The sequence below is a fragment of the Bos taurus genome, chromosome 13, assembly GCF_002263795.3.
Source record: "Bos taurus isolate L1 Dominette 01449 registration number 42190680 breed Hereford chromosome 13, ARS-UCD2.0, whole genome shotgun sequence".
Taxonomy (NCBI): domain Eukaryota; kingdom Metazoa; phylum Chordata; class Mammalia; order Artiodactyla; family Bovidae; genus Bos; species Bos taurus.
The window spans coordinates 61,767,560-61,789,156 of NC_037340.1; the positions used below are offsets into that span (position 1 = coordinate 61,767,560).

General features: G+C 45.0%; 1 protein-coding gene and 1 non-coding gene across 6 annotated transcripts in view; both read left to right on the plus strand.

The window, feature by feature from the left end:
• The window catches only part of KIF3B (kinesin family member 3B), a 39,994-nt gene extending 19,779 nt beyond the window's left edge, over nucleotides 1-20,215 (plus strand). For all 5 annotated transcript variants that reach the window (XM_025000457.2, XM_025000458.2, XM_025000454.2 and 2 more), the window contains 8 exons: nucleotides 1,562-3,018; nucleotides 7,528-7,629; nucleotides 7,842-7,964; nucleotides 8,071-8,189; nucleotides 13,062-13,175; nucleotides 13,840-13,945; nucleotides 16,050-16,228; nucleotides 16,791-20,215. In XM_025000457.2, coding sequence (XP_024856225.1) covers nucleotides 1,627-3,018; nucleotides 7,528-7,629; nucleotides 7,842-7,964; nucleotides 8,071-8,189; nucleotides 13,062-13,175; nucleotides 13,840-13,945; nucleotides 16,050-16,228; nucleotides 16,791-16,887 — 2,232 coding nt within the window. In that variant the 5' untranslated portion in view covers nucleotides 1,562-1,626 and the 3' untranslated portion in view covers nucleotides 16,888-20,215. The remainder of the gene's footprint in view (nucleotides 1-1,561; nucleotides 3,019-7,527; nucleotides 7,630-7,841; nucleotides 7,965-8,070; nucleotides 8,190-13,061; nucleotides 13,176-13,839; nucleotides 13,946-16,049; nucleotides 16,229-16,790) is intronic.
• A 737-nt stretch (nucleotides 20,216-20,952) lies between these two features.
• Nucleotides 20,953-21,025, plus strand: TRNAE-UUC (transfer RNA glutamic acid (anticodon UUC)). Its single transcript has one exon. It is a non-coding gene; the product is annotated as a tRNA-Glu (tRNA).
• The last annotated feature ends 572 nt before the right edge of the window (nucleotides 21,026-21,597 follow it).

The following is a 21,597-nucleotide window of genomic DNA, read 5'->3' on the forward strand; positions in this document are numbered from 1 at the left end:
TATATATTTTAAAATAATTTTTGCTTTAAAAATAATTTTATTTGTCTGTTTACTTATTTTTGGCTGTGCTGGGTCTTGGTTGCTACGAGGGCCTTCTCCACCTGCTACGAGCGCAGGCTTCTCACGATGGTGGCATCTCTTGTGGAGCACAGGCTCTGGGCATGTGGACTTCGCTAGTTGCAGCGCACAGAGCTCAGCGGTTGCGGCTCTCAGGCCCCTGCGAGCACAGGCGTCTCATGATGGTGGCATCTCTTGTGGAGCACAGGCTCTGGGCACGTGGACTTCGCTAGTTGCAGCGCACAGGGCTCAGCGGTTGCGGCTCTCAGGCCCTAGGGCTTGGGCTCCGTAGTTTGTTGCTCTGTGGCATGTGGAATCTTCCCAGACCAGAGATCAAACCCGTGTCCCCTGCATTGGCAGCAGACTCTTATCCATTGTGCCACCAGGGAAGTCAGAATTATGTTTTTTTAAAAACCCTTGGTTTGAGGTTTTGGGGAGTTTAACATCATCATATGTATCTCTTTGCTCTAATTTGCTTGCTCCCTACCCCTTCCCAGAGAACCCATCTAATCATCCTTTCTTCTGCTCCATGAGTTTTTAGCACCAAATGAAGTTCTTTTTTGTTTTTACTTAAAAATTTCTTAATCTATTTTCTTATTTGCATTCAAATTTTTAAAAATTTATTGACTGGATAAGTGCTTTCTATGTGATGCATTACCCCACATCCTTGTTTATTTGAACACATTTTGCACAAGCCACAGTTGATTTTAGAATGGAAAAGTATTATTAGTACAAGATAGGAAATTCAAACAGTGCTAATGAGTGTATAGTGAAAAGTGCTTTTTTTCTTTCTCTCGATCTCTGAGTGTCCTCTGGCCCGTAGTTCCCCTCCCGAGGTTGCCGCTGTTACACTTTGACACGTATGCTTCTAATACTGTAGCACGCGTATGTACACTGTGCTATAGACGCTGTTCCTCGTCCAGGTTTTTCACTTAACAGCATGTCTTGGTTTAGGATTATGTTTAGATTAACACATTCTTCTTAGCAACTGCACAGGATTCCACAGTATATATTAAATTTATTTCCTCACCCCCTCTTGATGGGAATTGGGGTTGTCCACAATCTATTGCTACCACAGATGATGCCACAACAGATATCCTTCTATCTGTAGGATAAATTCTTAGAAATACAACTGCTAGATCAAAGGGGCTTTGCATTTTAAATTTAGATAGATAGTTCCAAGTGGCTCTATGCAGAGGTTATGGTAGTTCCATAGCATATAAGGTTACTTGGGCTTTTATAAAGCTTCCAGCCACCTCAACCTGTAGTATAGGATAAAATATACATTGAAGAGTGGACAAGCTAGTTAACACCGTTGATGGAGTAGGGTTTTTATTTTTCCCTCTGCAACTGGTTAAGATCCCATCAGGAAATAGCCATTTGTAGTAGTTACTAAGTATGGCTGTCAGAAGGTTGGCTAGATGGAGGTGACCTAGGTGTGTAATCAGCCCCCAGTGACAACTGTACTGTCTGTGCTTAACTTTTTTTCTTTCCTTTCCCCTAGGACCCTAGCATCCTGAGATATTTTTGGATTCATAGCCCTTAAGAGTGGCCTGGTCAGAGGTCATCATGTCAAAGCTGAAAAGCTCAGAATCAGTCCGGGTGGTGGTTCGCTGTAGGCCCATGAATGGCAAGGAAAAGGCTGCTTCATACGACAAGGTGGTGGATGTGGACGTGAAGCTAGGGCAGGTGTCTGTCAAGAACCCCAAGGGAGTGGCGCATGAAATGCCCAAGACCTTCACTTTTGATGCCGTCTACGACTGGAACGCCAAACAGTTTGAACTCTATGATGAGACCTTTCGACCACTGGTGGACTCCGTCCTTCAGGGTTTCAATGGGACAATTTTTGCCTATGGACAGACGGGGACTGGGAAAACCTACACAATGGAAGGAGTCCGGGGTGACCCTGAAAAAAGAGGGGTCATCCCTAACTCGTTTGATCACATCTTCACCCATATCTCTCGATCCCAGAATCAACAGTACTTGGTCAGGGCTTCTTACTTGGAGATCTACCAGGAGGAGATCCGAGACCTGCTCTCCAAAGATCAGACCAAAAGGCTCGAGCTGAAAGAGAGGCCTGACACCGGGGTGTACGTGAAAGACCTGTCTTCCTTCGTTACCAAGAGCGTGAAGGAAATAGAGCATGTGATGAACGTGGGGAACCAGAACCGTTCTGTTGGGGCCACCAACATGAATGAGCACAGTTCCCGTTCACATGCAATTTTTGTCATCACCATCGAATGCAGTGAGGTGGGCCTCGACGGTGAAAACCACATCCGGGTAGGGAAGCTGAACCTTGTAGATCTTGCTGGCAGTGAACGGCAGGCCAAGACCGGTGCGCAAGGGGAAAGGTTGAAGGAAGCAACCAAGATCAACCTGTCCCTCTCGGCCTTGGGTAATGTCATTTCTGCCCTGGTGGATGGAAAAAGCACTCATATTCCGTATCGGGACTCCAAGCTTACCAGGCTCCTTCAGGATTCTCTTGGTGGCAATGCTAAAACTGTGATGGTGGCCAATGTGGGGCCCGCCTCTTACAATGTAGAAGAGACCCTAACCACTCTAAGGTATGCCAACCGTGCCAAAAACATTAAGAACAAGCCAAGGGTCAACGAGGACCCTAAGGACGCCCTTCTTCGAGAATTCCAGGAAGAGATTGCTCGGCTCAAGGCCCAGTTAGAGAAACGGTCCATTGGTAGAAGGAAGAGGCGAGAGAAGCGGAGGGGGGTTGGGGGTGGGGAAGAGGAGGAGGAGGAGGGAGAAGAGGGGGAGGAGGAAGGGGATGACAAGGATGATTATTGGCGGGAACAGCAAGAGAAACTGGAGATCGAGAAGCGGGCCATTGTTGAGGACCACAGCTTGGTTGCAGAGGAAAAGAAGAGGCTGCTGAAGGAGAAGGAGAAAAAGATGGAGGATCTGCGGCGGGAGAAGGATGCTGCTGAGGTGCTTGGGGCCAAAATCAAGGTACTGTACCCTGCCTTAGGCCTGTTCTTTTTTCATTCTAATTTTTTTGTTTTGTCAAAAAAATGATATGAGGAATGATGTTGATATTCAGTGCCCAAGGGCTTCCTTAGTAGCTCAGGTGGTAAAGAATCTGCCTGCAATATAGGAGACCCCGGTTTGATTCCTGGGTCAGGAAGATCCCCTGGAGAAGGGATAGGCTACCCACTCTACTTTTCATGGGTTTACCTGGTGGCTCAGACGGTAAAGAATCCACCTGCAAAGCAGGAGACTTGGGTTCAATCCCTGGGTTGGGAAGATCCCCTGGAGGAGGGCATGGCAACCCACTCCAGTATTCTTGCCTGGAGAATCTTTGACGGTAATATCCATGTGCCCCTCTCCCTTCCCCAGTATAAGAAACAGAATAGCATCTGTATCTTCACAAACTCTTGTGCCCCCACCTCCCCAGAGGTAACCGTTACCGTGGATTTGGTGTTTATTCTTTCTTTGCTTTTCTTTATAGTTTACCCAAATGTGTATATATGTGTATATATGTATCTCTACATAAGAGATCATTTTGTGCATGCTCAGTCGCTTCAGTCATGTCCTACTCTGTGTTATCTTATGGACTGTAGCCCGCCTGGCTCCTCTGTCCATGGGATTCTCCAGGCAAGAATACTGGAGTGGGTTGCTGTGCCTTCCTCCATGGGATCTTCCTGACCCAGGGATTGAACCCGCATCTCCTGCGTCTCCTGAATTGCAGGCAGATTCTTTACCCACTAAACCACCTGTTCAGTTCAGTTCAGTTCAGTTCAGTTGCTCAGTCGTGTCCAGCTCTTTGCGACCCCATGAATCCCAGCACGCCAGGCCTCCCTGTCCATCACCAACTCCCGGAGTTCACCCAGACTCACGTCCATCGAGTCGGTGATGCCATCCAGCCATCTCATCCTCTGTCGTCCCCTTCTCCTCCTGCCCCCAATCCCTCCCAGCATCAGAGTCTTTTCCAATGAGTCAACTCTTCGCACAAGGTGGCCAAAGTATTGGAGTTTCAGCTTTAGCATCAGTCCTTCCAAAGAACACCCAGGACTGATCTCCTTTAGGATGGACTGGTTGGATCTCCTTGCAGTCCAAGGGACTCTCAAGAGTCTTCTCCAGCACCACAGTTCAAAAGCATCAATTCTTCAGCACTCAGCTTTCTTCACAGTCCAACTCTCACATCCGTACATGACCACTGGAAAAACCATAGCCTTGACTAGATGGACCTTTGTTGGCAAAGTAATGTCTCTGCTTTTGAATATGCTATCTAGGTGGGTCATAACTTTCCTTCCAAGGAGTAAGTGTCTTCTAATTTCATGGCTGCAATCACCATCTGCTGTGATTTTGGAGCCCCCCAAAATAAAGTCTGACACTGTTTCCACTGTTTCCCCATCTATTTGCCATGAAGTGATGGGACCAGATGCCATGATCTTAGTTTTCTGAATGTTGAGTTTTAAGCCAACTTTTTCACCCTCCTCTTTCACTTTCATCAAGAGGCTTTTGAGTTCCTCTTCACTTTCTGCCATAAGGGTGGTGTCATCTGCATATCTGAGGTTACTGATATTTCTCCTGGCAATCTTGATTCCAGCTAGTGCTTCTTCCAGTCCAGCGTTTCTCATGATGTCCTCTGCATAAAGGTCTTTTTAGTTTCACATAATTTTTAACTTTCATATCAATTGAATCCCACTGCTGTGATCTACTTTTATTTGCTAAATGTTACGTTAGTGAAATTTATCCATTTTGATGCCTGGAACTGTGATTCATTCATACTGCTCTGAGACTTCCGTGGCATTCCATTCTCCTGATAGTGTGGGTTGTTTTAGTTTTCTTGCCCTGAATTCCTTGTCCTTGAGGAGAACTTGTGTGGGTGAGAGTTTCTTGCTTGACACCATCAGGTCTTAGGGTGTGTATAGCTTCAACTTCACCAGACAGCAACACATAGCTTTCTCACGTGGTCATGTGTGTTGATGCTTCTACCAGGGGGGTGTGAGTCCAGGTTGTTCCCCATTCTTACCAACACTTGTGATTAGCAGGCTTGAATTTTTGTCTGTCTGGTAGATAAACAATGGCGTCTGCTTGTGGTTTTCCTATGCAGGGTGCCTGATTAGGCAAGATCACCCCCTGGGTGCTCCCTTGCAGTCAGGCCCTGTATGCCAGTGTCTGAGTAGAATTCTAGAGTGTGGAGGTGCCCATGTGTTGCCTGTTCTTTCTGGCACCAATTCCCTTGAGTGCCTGGACTCAGAGCCGCCAAAGGGCTTTCCTGGCAGAGGAGAGCAGAGCGCTGGCTGTGGAAAACCGAGGATGACCACTGCTTGACAACACGCCAGAATTCCTTTGAAGCGTTGGGTTCTGTCTTGTAGTGTTTATGCAGACTTTGATTTCTACTCTAAAATGTGTCTATGTTTATTAATTTTTTAAAAAATGACAGTGATCTCTTTCCTGCCTCCCCTTCCCCCACCATGTGAAGCTGTACTTTATCTGTGGCATCATAGTAGCCCTTTCACAGAGCTGGGTCCTGTTTGACTTCAGAGGTAGGGATCGTTTGTAGGACTCTGAAGACCTGGTGTGAAAATGGAGTCACATACAGCACAATCAGGAAGTAACTGTGTTCGGGGGGCTTACTCTGGGGTTCTGTTACGTCACTTGACCCTTCCTGACTCCTGCACTGTGCAACTGGGTATGCTTGTGTTTGATCTGCATGTGGTATTTTTAAAGATCACGGCTTTTATTCAAGCCCAGGAGCACCTAGACTCTAAACAACCTGGCGTAGTCGGGCAACTCTCAGAAGCCGAGTGTGGCCAGACTCAGCATCACCTCAGGTCACTGGACCTCTTACACGTTTTATTTTTGGGAGAATGACATGACATCTGTCTTTCTCAATCCCTGGGTGATATACAGTCATAGGACAAAAGAATTTTAGAGCTGGGAGTATGTTGGGGGTGGTGATTACTAATCAGTCCAGCCTTTTCGTTTTGAAAGAAGAGAAAAGTCTCAGGGGCTGAAACGTGACAGCAGGGGTAGATGTTTCTTTAAAGCAAGGTTACGGAGTTTTCTGAGTCCATGCTTCTCAGGCGCAAATCATTCCCCTGGCTTCAGCCCTCATCTAAATGCTGAGTTTTCAGTCTGTATGGTTAGCCCAGAGCTGTCTGCTAACATCCCAGCTGATGGCCTCTGCCTGCTGGGTGTTTCCACGGAGATGCCCAGGGCCACGCAGAGCCTGCTTCGGCCTGCCTTTACTCAGTCCAGCCAGACTCCTCCCTGGGAGTTATCATTGCCAGCTGCTACTCGCTCTCCCTCGGTCTCTGAATCCTGCCTCTCTCGGACCCATCCACCTTGCTCTCCCAGCCTCTCCTGCCCCAGCTCAGGCCTGAAACCTTAAAACAGCCTCCTGTCTGCCCTCACTCCACCCAGCCTGCCCTTTTCCAGTTATTCTTCCTGTTGCAGGGGAGTTTTGTTTCTAAAACACAGATCTGGTTATGTATCTTAATGCTCAAAGGAGACGTCAGTGGTTCCTGCAGTTCTCAGGGTCAAGCTTAGTCTCCCAAACGAGACTTGGAGGTTTTTGAACTACCCCCTGATTGCTTTGCCAACTTCATGTATCACCACTCTCTACCCTACCCTCTGAAAACAATTTTTTTTCCTTAGCTGTTTCCTATTTTTACTTTAGCACTCTTGTAGCTGTCCCTTGAGACAGGAAGGTTTTTCCCTGACTGCCTTTGGGAAGAGCCTGAATTCCCTCCTTCCCGTGTGCCTCTCCTAGTATTACTCTGTCCTTTCCTCATGATAAGATCTGACTCCATCTGATAAGAACCTGCTTACTTATGGCCCTCTGTGGACTCTCAGCTTTTGACTCATATTCATAGTGGCATCCTCAGTACCTAGTATGTAGGAGGTGCTTAATAGGTTCTAACTGAGGTCACTACTTCATACAAACAAACCAAAAATTTTCTTTAAAATATCAAGCTGAAATTCATGTATGTCTAGGGAAGCTGTGTCTTCAGTATTTCCATTATAAAGCCCTAGTGAAGCCACCACAGAGAAGGCAATGGCACCCCACTCCAGTACTCTTGCCTGGAGAATCCCATAGACAGAGGAGCCTGGTAGGCTGCAGTCCATGGGGTCGCTAAGAGTCGGACACGACTGAGCGACTTTACTTTGACTTTTCACTTTCATGCATTGGAGAAGGAAATGGCAATCCACTCCAGTATTCTTGCCTGGAGAATCCCAGGGACGGGGGAGCCTGGTGGGCTGCCGTCTATGGGGTCACACAGAGTCGGACACGACTGAAGTGACTTAGCAGCAGCAGTAGCAGTGAAGCCGCCAAAGCTCCACCCAAGTGATGGGAAGGGCCCAGCTGAGCACAGTATATTTTCCCTAAGAATTTACCCACTTTGGCTCCGTCCGGAGCTCTTTGTCTTTCCTCACAGGCTTCCCTGTGAGGAGCTATGTTCTGAGTGAGACCACTCATGACATAGATTCTGCTCTTTTCTCACAAAGGCCATGGAGAGTAAGCTGCTCGTTGGAGGAAAAAATATAGTAGATCATACAAATGAACAGCAGAAAATCCTGGAGCAGAAACGGCAAGAAATTGCAGAACAGGTAACTTGTCATTCCTTTTGGGAGAGAATGGAGTGGGGTGGGGTGCGTTAATGTTACAGAGCAAATATCTTTTCTGTTAGACTCTTCAAAAGTGATGGAAAGGACATGTGTCAGCCCCTTCCTGGTGGGAGACTGATCTAGAGCACCCAGCCCCATATTCTTAAATAGACGTTGTCTGTAGGCACGCTGATCAATTTTGTGACATTGCTCAGAAACGTCGAGAAAGAGAAATCCAGCAGCAGATGGAAAGCCGAGACGAGGAGACCTTGGAACTGAAGGAGACATACAGCTCATTGCAGCAAGAGGTGGACATCAAGACCAAGAAACTCAAAAAGGTAGGAAAGGAATGAGGCAGGCAGAGGCTCCTTGGGTGTGGGGCAGAGAGTGAACTCTGTTGTCTAGAGGGCCGCCCGGCTCAGCCGCCTCTCCTGTTGTTTCCAGCTCTTCTCTAAGCTTCAGGCAGTCAAGGCAGAGATCCATGACCTCCAAGAAGAGCACATCAAGGAGCGACAGGAGCTGGAGCAGACCCAGAATGAGCTCACCAGGGAGCTGAAACTCAAGTAAGTCCTGGGCCTTCCGGGGCACCCCAGCCACTTGCTGCGTTGTTGTTTGTTAAGTAAGAAACCCCTCAGAAGACAGGGCCCCTGCCCACTTCTCTCCATCTCTCTCCACCTTGTCTGTCTTCTGTTTATTCCTAAGAAAGTTAGTTTCTGTCTCTGCATCCCATCTGTTAACTGAATATCTTCACCAGATGATCTCCAAGTTCCTCCCACTCTGCCTTCCTGAAGCCATTATCTATTGATGAAAGGGAATCTTTTATTAATTAGAATTTTCTGAATTGTATAAGGAACACCCAAATATCCATTGCCCAGCAGTGGTGGTGGTTTAATTGCTAAGTCATGTCTGACTCTTATGATCCCATGAACTATAGCCTGCCAGGCTCCTCTGTCCATGGGATTTCCCAGGCAGGAAGGCAGGAATACTGGAGTGGGTTGCCATTTCTTTCTCCAGGGGATCTTCCTGACCCAGGGATCGAACCCAAGTCTCCTGCATTGCAGGTGGATTCTTTACTGCTGAGCTACCAGGAAAGCCCAAGATGCCATGATAAACAGTCTTTTGTCCTCCATCTTTCATAGTTTGGTTGCTTTTGGTTTTTTTGTTTGTTTGTGTTTTTTTAGGGGGGTGGGCTGCACCATGTAGCATGCAGAATCTTATTTCTCCCACCAGGACTTGAACCCATGCCTCCTTCAGTGAAAGCACTGATCTTAACCCTCATAAAAATATTTTAAAGCAAATCTTACATCATGTTACCTCATTCCTACATACTTACATATGTACATAGTGTTGTTTTTGTTTTTTTAAAGAACATCTTTATTGAGATATAATTCACATACAATACAATTCACTTATTTAAAGTATACAAGATACAAGTCAAATTTTTTTTTGGCTGCACAGCTTGGGGAATCTGTTCCCTCACCAAGGATTGAACCTGGGCCACAGCAGTGAAAGCCCGGAATCCTAACCATTAGGTGACCAGGGAACTCCCCTACAAGTCATTTAAATATGTATATATGTTTACTTCACTGTAAAGTCAACACTACAGTCTAATTTTAGAACATTTGTGTGTGCCCTCACCCACAGAAAACATGTACCAAGTGTTGGTCACTCCTTATTATCTCCTTCCCCAGCCTTATAAATAACTGATCTACTTTCTGACTCTGTAAATTAACCTATTATTCTGGACCTTTCATATACATGGAATTATGTGGTCTTTTGTGACTGGTTTCTTTCAATTAACATGTTTTCAGGAGTTATCCATGTTGCAGCATGTTAGCACTTCATTTTTTAGAGCTGACCCATATTATATGAATATTCCACATTTTATTTATCCATTCATCAGTTGATAGACATTTGGGTTGTTTCTGCTTTTCAGCTATAGTTAATAATGCTGCTATGAACATTTGTGTCCAAGTTTAATTGTGGACTTAACATTTTTAGTTCTCTTAGGTTATCCAAGAGTCTTACGGATTTAGGTCTTAACATTTAGTCTATGATCCATTTAGAGTTAATTTCTTCTATGGTCTGAAGTATGGTTCCAAATGCATTCTTTTGCATGTGGACATTCACTTGTCCCAGCACCTGTTGTTGAAAAGTGTCTTCTCTCTTTGTCTTTGCATCCTTGTTGAAAATCAGTTGACCATAGTTGTAAAGGTGTATTTCTGTACCCTCTGCACTGTTATTCTGTTGAACTGTATGTCTGTCATTATGCCAGTACCACACTGTCTTATTATTTACTGTAGCTTTGTAGTAAGTTTTGAAATGAGAAAATGAGTGCTCTAATATTTTGTTCTTTTTCAAGATTCTTTTGGCTATTCAGGGTCTCGTGCATTTCCATATAAACTTTAAGATCAGCTTCTCAATTTCTGCAAAAAAAAAAAAAACAAAAAACAGTTGAGATCTTGATCGGAATTGTGTTGACTCTATAGATCAATTTGGAGAGTATTGTTATCTTAACAGTATTAAGTATGCTGATCCATGAACATGATGGATGTCTTTCCATTTATTTAAATCTTCTTTAATTTCTGTCATAAATGTTTGTATTTTTCATTGCATAGTCTTTGCACTTCTTTTGTTAAATTTATACCTAAGTATTTTATTTTTTTGATGCTATCATATAAGGAATTGTTTTCTTAATTTTATTTTCAGAATGTTTATTCTGAAGCTACTGGAATGTTTATTCTGAAGCTACTGTGTCAGAATTAAAATTGATTTTTGTGGATGTAATGATATATTTTCACCTAACAAAATTAACATAGTTTCTTAGTATTCTCTCATACCCTACCCATATTTGGATTTTCTTGGTTTATTTGTATTAAAATCGACATAAGGACTATATATTACATTTAGTTATTATGTCTGTTATGCTTATTTTAATCTGGAGCAACCCCTTTCCTTTTTAGAAACTTTTTTTCATAACTGTATTGTTGAAAAGGCTGGGGCAGTTAGCCTAGAGAAATATACCACATTCTGGATTTGTCAGTCTGCTTCTTCTTCATGGTGTCATTTAGCTTGTGTCTCTGTCTTCTTTACCTTCCTTTAACTGAAGGTGAACTCTGAAGGACTGGTTCTTAACCTTGATTACACACATAAATCATCGGAGGAGTTTTTAAAAATAGTGACACTTGGGTCCTACCCAAGAGATTCTGATTTCACTCGTCTAGGTAGTGGTCCTTAAACTTTCAGCAGGTACCAACCAGTTCATCTGAAGGGCTTGTTAAATGTAGATCGCTGGGCCCCACATCCAGAGAATCTGATTCAGTACATCTGGGGTGGGGCCTGAGCATTTGCATTCACAAGTACCAGCTGTTGTTTCTGCTGGTTTTTGAGCACACTTTGAGAATCACTGATCTCTCACGAGGTCTGACTAAGATATTGTAAGTGATATTAATGTGCAGCCTGGCTTGAGAACCATTGAGCTGATGGTTTCAGCCAACAATGATCTTTGTGTAACTCCATTATTTCATTAGGGGTTAAAAAATTTTTTTTAATACCAGTTCTTCCACTTCATTTGCTCAAAGTTTTCTTTAAAGAGGAACTTTCATTGAGAAGGAAATGGCAGTCCACTCTAGTATTCTCACTTGGGAAATCTTGTGGACAGAGGAGCCTGGTGGGCTACAGTCTGTGGGGTCACAGAGTCGGACACAACTCAGCAACGAAGCACAACTGCAGCAACAAAGACTCAGTGCAGCCAAAAATAAATAGATAAATTTTTTTAAAAAAGAACTTTTCAAAGAGATTCTTTTAATGATTAAGTTGTAAATTTGGGAAGGAGCCCTTAAAATTAAATATAGGCATGTACACCTAGAAAAAAGGTCAGAACAAAATATGTCAAAATATCTACTTCTGAGTACTGAAATTGTGTGTAATTGTTTCTCACATTTTCTTTTCTTTAAAAAAAAATTGTTTTTTTCGCCCTGCATAGAACGTAGGTTCTTAGTTCCCTGACCAGTGATCGAACCTGCACCCCCTGCCTTGGGAGGTCAGAGAGTTAACCACTTCACCACCAGGGAAGTCTCACATTTTCTAATGTATAAATGAGATCTTTAAAATCACACAAAAAAAGAACCCCAAATATATGAAAAATCATTTCTTAAATAGTCAAAGAGAAAATGTCATCTCTTCAAATTATTTTTTTTAAGGAAGTAATTTTCATTGTTCTGTCTCTTCTTCGTATCTGCTGAATAAACAGCAAGCCAGCCTGTTTCTCATGGTCCCCTCGACCTCTGTGGTGTTTGTTCTCTGTCTCTCCCATGTTCACACCCTGTTGACATTGTTCTGTCCTGAGGTCTGGAAGGAGTGCACTCAGAGAAGGGCAGGAAAAAAGTCATCACCATGGAGAGACACAGCTCAGCGGGTTCCAGTTTCATTGTCTGCCGTGTTCTCCGGGTGCTTCTCAGGCAGAGACTCTTCTCAGGAATGGTCTTCATTCGCAGGGGTCTAAGGGGCTGAAATGCATCTTGTTCTCCTCTTTGTTCTGGTGATTAGAATGTGGAGTTTTCCACCTTGGGCAACAGTCCATAGGATTGGAGGAAGGCATTTGAAACTGTAATCTGTTTTCAGCATTTTGGAAATTAAGGAGCAGGTTTAGCAGTACCAGTGGCCCTCCCCCAAGTACTTAGCACAAGTTCACTGCAGCATAGCCCAGACATTGCCTTCCTCTTTATTTTTAAAAATTATTTATTTATTGGCCTCAAAAACTGTGGGATCTTAGTTCCCTGACATCAAATCCAGGCCCCTCAAATTGGAAGTGTGGAGTCTTAGCCACTGGACCACCAGGAAAGTCCCTCCATTCCTCTTTAGTCCTTCCACCTCCTCAAGCTGCTACTCCTTGGGGATAAATGGCCTTTCCATATTCCTACGATAGCTGCTGCTAAGTTGCTTTAGTCGTGTCCGACTCTGTGCGACCCCATAGATGGCAGCCCACCAGGCTTCCCCGTCCCTGGGATTCTCCAGGTAAGAACAGTGGAGTGGGTTGCCATTTCCTTCTCCAGTGCATGAAAGTGAAAAGTGAAAGTGAAGCCACTCAGTCGTGTTCGACTCTTAGCGACCCCATGGACTGCAGCCTACCAGGCTCCTCCGTCCATGGGATTTTCCAGGTAAAAGTACTGGAGTGGGTTGCCGTTGCCTTCTCCATTCCTACGATAGACCTGTCAGCATGCCTAGGAGTGTTTCTCTGTCTCAAGCAGGGGCCAGTGTCATTCATGACTGTACCCCAGCTCCTAGTATGATGGTAGTCCCGTTGTACCTGCTCAGTAGGTGTTGGTTGAGTGACTTGGCCCTTACCTATTACTTGCTTCATGTGGGACCAGATAGCCAGCACTCCATTCTTGTTCTTTTTCCATCTATTCGCCTGTGTATGTGTGCTCTTACAGGCATCTTATTATAGAAAACTTCATTCCTCTGGAAGAAAAAAGTAAAATTATGAATAGATCCTTCTTCGATGAAGAGGAAGATCATTGGAAATTACATCCTATAACCAGACTGGAGTAAGTCACTATTGACTTGTAATGTGGGAATGGGGTGGGCTAGAATGTTGATAAGCTGGACTTGGCCAGAGGAGAATGGTAAAATGCAGTCTGATTCCTTTAAACTTGGAACCAATTGCAGCTGTGACTTTGTGGCTGCTGTAAGTTCGTGAGGTAAACGTTTGCTGACGAGTGTGGTATTAGGAATTGGGAAACATTATCATAGTGAACTTATGGCCTTTCAGCTTCCCCAGATGTCCAGTGAAGTGTGCCAGGCCAAGGGAGGGGCAGTACATAGGTGTTATCTGTCAGTCTGACTGTGTGGAGGATTCTCAGTCTCTGTCTGGATCCTGCTAGAAAGATGAGAGAAGTCTGCCAAGGATGTGGGAGTGGGGAGTGTGGACAGCTCAGCTTCATGCCTGCTATCTAAGAACTGGATGATGACTCAGAGCCCCTCCAGCTTGAAAGATGCATGATGCTCACACGTGAATCAGAAAGCAATTCAAGCAGAAAATATAAGCAGCTCCCGCCCCATTTACATGTCAGCCCTCAGTCCAGGGAGTTTCCCATTTCAGGTTCTACCTAAAGGAGGCTCAGAATTTTCTGAGTGCTAGTTCCACAGTCCCAATCCTGGGACTGTGGGACACACTCTGGCCTGGGTCTTGAGCACACAGTCCATTTCCAGGAACCAGCAGATGATGAAACGGCCAGTCTCAGCCGTGGGATACAGGAGACCGTTGAGCCAACACGCAAGAATGTCCATGATGGTTCGTCCAGACGTTCGATACAGGGTGAGAAGATTGTACTCATGTTAGAGAAGCATGAGTTTAATTTATGTAAACGCTTTGATTGTACTCATGTTAGAGAAACATGAGTTAAATTTATGTAAACGCTTTGACCCGTCTGCAAAGTCACAATTTGTATCCTGACACTTTTAAGAGGGACCTGAGGACAGCTACGTTAATAACAATTATAACAAGTAATATGTATGATTAATGAATCATAAATAACAAGGTAAACGAGAATGAGATTTAGAAAATTAGGACTAGGGAAGGAGAGAGCACAAACATATTGTAGTCCGTGTGGCCAGTACATATTAATAGTGAGTTTCAGAATGGCCTTGTGGGGAGACGGGAAAGAAAGATGTCTAACGACAGGAGATGGAGGTTCGTGAAAGAACTTGCGGTCCTTCCGTTTAACAGAATACATGTGAGTCATGTAGTTATCCGAAGTGACATAGTTGATAACTAGTTAATGACCCAAGCATATTTTACAGTAAAAATACCAGACAGGCTTCTGTCTATAAGCACTGGCCATGCACCAGGCACTGTACTCGACGCTTTGCTGCTCTGTCTGATTGAGCCCTCTCACTCACTCTGTGCGGTCAATCCTGTGGCTTAAAAGTTCAGGTAGCTGGTAAGTGGATGAGCCAGGAGATGCAGGTATTGTTCAGCTATAGAACAATTGGTCCTGAAAGCGCGTATATGAATTTAAAAAGCGGGTGCAAAGTAAATCAAAATGTGGACTGGTAATTGCTGGTTAATGGAAGCACATGCATTTAAAATTTTCTTCTTTTTGCTTATCTGTATTTTTTATAACCATCCATGGGGATCCTCTACTATGTTTATTTATTTAGGCTGCACTGCAGGGCTTATGGGATCTTAGTTTCCCCGACCGGGGTTGGCACCTGGACCACAGCAGTGAAAGCACCAAGTCCTAGCCACTGAGCCACCAGGGAATTCTCTGAATTACTTTTATGATGAAAGCTTGTCACTTAAAAATTTTAAGATGTTTTTGAGTCTCCCTTGGCAGCCAGAGCAAGGCAGATTAGGACTAGTTAACTCTTCAATTACCGTTCTTCCTGGCACTGAGTTATTCTGAATAAGGAAAACAAAAGCAAAAAAGAGGTTATCAGATGTGGCTTTATGTCGTGGAAGATGAGGGATGTGTCAGAGTCCTCAGAAGCGTTTTTCTAGCAGTTTCAGAGGGTACATATCTTGCCAGTTTATTTCATGTCTTCAGCCTAAAAACATGATTTTAAAGCCAACAAGTCAAATACATGGGTTTCCAGGGGGCTTACCTTGATCCAGAGATAGAATTTCAAGCAGTGGCTTTCAGATGATTTTTAGCAATGGACCTGCTCCATTGAGAGCCATGTTGTACAGTATCTCGATACGTAAAATTGATCAACGGAGCCACTCCATTCTCTCCCCTAACCTCCCAGCTGGTTTCCCTCACGCCCCCGCCAGGGCCTTGGGGCTTGAACTCCACTGAGTGGGAGGAGCTAGAGGGGAAGATGTGGAGCCATGGGTGTTCTTCCCTCGTCACCCTCGGCTTGGTGTTTAGGGGCCAGGAAAAGGCCCAGCGCAGAATATCGAGTGACGGAATCTATCTACAAGGCCAGTTATGAGGCAGAGCCTGGTCTGATTTTCAAAATCTGATAATAAGCACATATACTGCCCCCTGCACACACTACGTATATGCCCCATACCTGCCTCCTTCCCTCTACAGCCAGAAAATTCATCAGAGCTGCTGTAGGTATGGAGATTATTGATGACTACGATTTTCTTTTGCATATCTTTTTGTATTTTTATACTGTCTACAATAAATAAGTTGTACTTAATTTATTATTTTCTCTTGATTATTCCCCTTAGGGTGCAATACGCATTCTTTTTGTTTTTTAAAGGAAAATAGAGAAAAGCATAGAAAGTAAAATAAAAGTCATCTGAAATGGCACCAGGAAAAAAGTTATAAAAGTACATTGCTTTTTTTAAACACATCCTTGGTAGGCTTTGAGTAGCAAGCAATCCGAGGTTCTGTTCTTGGGTTTAGATTGTTTGAAGTCCTTTTGTCTGATTGGACGCGATCCTAGCTGTCTTGGCTCTGCTTCTGCAGGCAGAAAACATCATGCTGCTGGAGCTGGACATGCCCAGTCGGACCACCAGAGACTACGAGGGCCCCGCCATCGCCCCCAAGGTCCAGGCTGCATTGGATGCGGCTCTACAGGATGAGGATGAGATACAGGTGGATGCGTCATCCTTTGAAAGCACTGCACATAAGAAAACCAAGGCCAGGTGAGTGGCTTTGGGGACGTGTTTGAACAAGGACAGATGAGGGGAGAGGGTAGCAAATGTGCTTGTTTATCACAGAACTAAGTGGCAAAGCCCGAGTTAACCTCGGTCTGTCTGCATCCACAGCCCAGGCTCTGAGCCTCAATTTAAATAACCAGCCACTTAATTTGGTGCTCAATTAGAAATCCTGTCTTATTAAATTCCGGATTAGAAGTTTAAGGAAAATAACTGAGTGCAAAGCCAAAAATGGAAGGAATTTTACCTGCATACTTAGTTTTTTTGTTTTTCCTTCTTACCAATTTGGAGAAGACAGTCAAGATGTAATTTTAATGGAAGAACAATTGCTGAGAATCAGAGTCCCTCCCTGAGGTGTCATCCATCCATTGTCGGGTCATGTTGGCTATCCGAGAGGGTCACGCTGTGCCAGTCTCTGGTGGTTTTACAATTGAAAGTCCATGAGGCAAGGCCACTCTGAGACATAATGGCCATTAATGGGAAGGGAGGCTTATCTGCATCAGAGACAGCGATGGGATGTGTAATGGACATATGTGCTTGACTCTTGCAGGCCTAAAAGTGGAAGGAAGTCGGGCTCCTCCTCTTCTTCCTCAGGAACCCCCGCATCTCAGCTTTATCCACAGCCTCGGGGGCTAGTTCCAAAGTAAAGCCACTTCCCCCTCTCCCAGGTTACAAACAGCCTTGCCTTCTGGGAGAAGAGACAAGCAAAAACCTGCAGAGAGGACTTGACCCCAAACTCAGAACCATTCCCCTGGGGAAAAGCAATGGCCTCTTCGCCGATGAACCAACTTAATCTGGTTGAACATGCTGGTCGTAAGACGGCACTCAGCTCCTCTAGGACTTGTCCTTTAATTAGCATCTCAGAACTGCCTGGATAAGGTAAAGTGTGATAGCTGGGGTGGAAAGCAAGAGAGTGACCGGTGACCTTGCTTCCCTTCTCCCTTGCCACCTCCTCTCCTTTTCCTTGCTGTCCCATCCTCTCCCCTCTACTTTTCTAGCCTGTTCTTTATACTGGGCTCCCTTCTTGTTGAACAATAGGGCAAAATCAGGAGTCACATCAGCAGACCAACTCTTTGGAGCCTCAGGATAAAGTGGCAATGAGTCTGAAAAGCGAAAGTCCTAGAACTTGAGCAGGTGCTCGTTCTTATAGGTAGAAAATGAGAAATCTCATTTGGAGCTAAGCCTCTGAGGGGCACGGTCCATGCACCTCAGTAAGAAGTGGATCTGCTTTTGGGATCTGCTGAAGGAGCAGATATTTTCCAAGGAAACTGCCAACTTCTGCTCCAGAAGGATTCCATGTCAGAAGCAATAGAAATAACACTTCCTCTGCCTCCTTGGAGAGTTTAGGGAAACAGCTTCTTTAGAACCTCAAAACCATGACCATCTTATCCAAGACGTGAATCTGTAAGTTGATGCCATGTCCATACGCCATGTCACTTTGCTCTTTATTGGTCACCATCTATTTCCATGCACATTTCTCTGAGCGAACCTGCCTGGGCCCATGTTCTGCAGTGGGCCTGTATTTTGGGCAAAGAGAGGCTGTCTCTGCCTTCTCTGATGGGACCAGAGCTGGGGGCACGAGACACAGAGAAGCACTTCTGCATCCCCTGTTTTTTTCCATCCTTGCATAGAGAGCATTGGGGTGACGAGGTAGGTGCCAAGATGGTGTCGTGAGGCTCGGTGCAGTGGCAAAGGAAGATGTGACAGCTGGAGCGGCAGAGGAGTCCTGCCTGCCTCCAGCAGAAGACTCACTGAATCCTAGAACTGGGGCTCCCCCCAGGCAGAGCCCGGGGCAGTAGCGAGGCATGGCCGTGTGATCGAATAGTTCAGAGGAGTTAGGAGTTCCCGTTTACATATACTGGTTTGGTTTGTAAGTTTTAGTTCTCTGTATTATTGAAATTCAGAATTTGGCTTTATGTTGGTCATTAGGTGGATGTTACTCATTCCCCCCCATGAGAAACTTATAAGTGTGTGTGGGTGTGCAAGCACAGTGGTGCCTATGTTCTTTGAATGTGTCGTGTGTGTCTGTAAGAGAGAGACCAAGAACTTGCCCGACTTTAGAAATACACTAACGTGCAGTTGTTGCCTTTGTCTGTATTAAAGGCCCGCTGAATGACTAATCCAGGCTGGAAGCTCCCACGTGGGGGTCTGAGTCCATGAGCCAAGCCTGAGGGGACAGTATGTGTCCCTAGTCGGCCACACCGGCGCACCTTGCTGGCACCGTGCCTCGGGAAGGTGGCGACTCAGTGGGCCTTGAGTTATATTTTAACTCAGCTGCTCAGTTCCCAGGGCACATTTCTGGATCAGAACCTGCGGGAAAGAGGAGGTACCGAGTGCAATGTCTTAGCGTCCTGCAAATGGAGATCGGTCGTCTACCAGCTTATCTCCTGTTTAGTAACCATTCTTTCTGAACCCAGGGCCCTTTTCAGCAATTCGCGGAGCATGATGGAGGCATCTCTCTTCTTTCTCGGGATCAAACTCTGTTCTTTATTATTTACTAAGAATGTCCCTGTTTGAACAGGAACTATATGATGGGGTGGGTAGCCTAAGATGGTGACCTGCTGGTTACACCTGTCTCTTGCACTACATTTCCTTGAAGCTGAACAGAATCAGACCTGAATCTGATCTGTAGGCTGAACATTTCCATCTAGGAAGTCTGAGAATTAAAAATTGCAGATAACCCTGTAGCTGAATACGGATGTCTCAAGGTGACTGTTCTGACCATGGGTGGTTGAATGACCATGGAACTTTTCTAAGAAGGCAAAAGAAGTAAGCCAAGTTGACAGGCAGGGTCATGAAAACAGGCCTGCCTTGTACTCAGCTGTGTTCATCTGGTGGTCTGTGAAATGAAGAAGAAGAACACCTGGCTGGAGGTTGAGTCTCTGGTGCTTTTCTTCTCTCAAAATGGATCTGATAAATATTCGAATAGAGGAGAGTGTCCTCCTGCCACCAGGAAGCTGCTGCCTTGGGCTCTGAATTGAGCTAAAGGTGTAGACCTACCAAGATGACTGAGGGACCAGGTTTTTATTGTCTGTAGTCATGCTAGAATGTTCCAAGCCCTCTGAGCACCTTCATGTCAGCAGCAACTAATGATATCTGGCAGCAAGGCCCCAGGATCTAATAAGCTCATCTGAGAGAAGGAGTTTGAGACAAACGTGCAACCGCCCGCAGGAATGCATCTGGTTTCAGATTTCAAATCCCGTGTCTCTCAGGCCCCTGGATTCAGAACTCAAGGCCACAAATCATAGGCATGAAGCACTTTCTTAAGACTCCACCCTAACGTTGGATGGCTCCCCATCGAATGCCTGCATGCTGCTTGAATGGCACCACCCGCATCTCCACGACCACAGGCGTCAAGAGAGTTGCTCAGCTCCGGCGTGGGCCACGCTCTACTTCTCCTGTGTGACTCTTGTAAGTGCCCCTTCACTGAATGTAGAATCGTTGCCAAGTTTGTGAGAAGTGTCCATTCTTTGTCAACTTGGGATATCAGTCCAGCCTCACATTTCCCACTGGAGGTTGAGGCTTGGTGTGAACACCACCTTGGGCCATCTCAGCACCATCAGTGGACGAAAATGGGGCTGCTAATACACTCTAAAAGCCATAATCAGAATGCTCGAAGGACCTGGATAAACAGCGGGCCCGGCTACTGTCTGTCGTGCAAGGTTGTTGTCTTGCACTGTTTGGAAATCTGCCCCCGCTCCTCCCTGCCCTCACTTCCTGAATGAAATGCTTCTGAGGTTGTTTATGAAAGGAGTGATCCTTGGGCAGGCAGGAGGCAGTGGGCTTTATGGCTCCTTGGAGTTACTGTTGATCTTGACCTTCTCTTTGGCTACCTTGAGACAAAGAATATGCCAATACTTGGGGCTCTGAGTTTTATAGTCAATATTTATTTGTATCATCTCTTTGTCTAGGAATGTAAAAGTGACTCTAAACTAAGATGTGTAATAAAAATCAGATTTATTGTACCTCCAAAAAGGTGTCCTCATAAATGACTGATGCTTCTGAGAATGACATGCTGGTGACTGACACACTGCCAATTTCTTTTAAACATTTGAATGTTTCTAGTGGAAGGAGGGTGGGAGTGGAACATGAAGACTGAGTTGGAATGTTGGCATTTAAAAAATATAGCAGCAAGGTAAAGGGACATGAAAGAGTGACAAAAGAATGCTTTTTGTGGTTTTCCATGGAAGCTCCTAAGACAGGCATGAAATTACTTTTAATTTCTGTGTTTTGTTTTTTAATGTTTCTTTACATTTATTATATACTTCAGAATATACATTTTTTAACAAAAATATTTTGTTATTTACTATCAAGAAAAAATTACTAGCAATGAGCAACTCATTGGTCTTATGGTTTCTTATGTGCTCAGGCCTGCTGGAGTGTCCCCCGCCCCAGGATGGAGGGGGGGGTCATGTACCCTGTGTGAGGAGTGGAGACTCCATAGAAGGAGCTCAGACCCTGGACTCTGAGCTCGGCTTGAATCCTGCTTGTGCCTATGCTTACTAGCTGTGCAACTATGAGGATTTTAGTTTTTCTCTCTAAACCTTGGTGTGTGTGTGTGTGGTGGGGGCGGGGGGGGGGGGTCTTGTCTGTAAAACAGGGTCATAATCACACCTGGAAGGGCCACTGTAAGGATTAGCATTGCATTTAAAGCAACAAGTACACAAGTATGTGGATGAAAGCAGACATTTTCAAATGTGGTTATTGGGAGTTCCCTGGTGGTCCAGTGGTTAGGACTCTGCACTTTCACTGCTGAGGGCCTGAGTTCAATCCCTAGTTGGGGAACTAAGATCATACAAACTGAGTGATGCCATTCCCTCGTACCCCCAAAGCCCCCACCCCACCCCCACCACCACTAAATAATAAAATTATTTGGTTATTGCTATGAACAGGGCCCTGGGTTCAGAAGACATCATGAGCAATTTGTATCCTAAGAAACTAGAGGCTAGTACTGGGTATATTATGTTCAGAAACCCCTAGGCCTCTATAGAAAAGCGGCTAATCACTTAACAAATACATGTTGAGTATTTCCTCTGTGCCATGCTGTTCCAGGAACTGGATATAGAGACGTGAGCAACACAGTCCCTGCCCACACACAGCTTGTGCTTGCATGGGAGAGGGAGGTGGGGTAATGCTAACCAAACGCACCTGAACGTGTAATAACCAATCATGACAAATGTCATGAAGTGATATTATAAGAGAGTAATAGGAGCCTGATTGGATTAGGTGAGTAAAGAAGGGAAGGGCTTTCTGAAGAAATGGCATAAAGTGAGATCCAGAGGACAAAGAGTTATTGGGACAGGAATAAAGAAAGAGATTTGTTCAAAGAGGGGACAGCACCTGTGAAAGCCTCATGT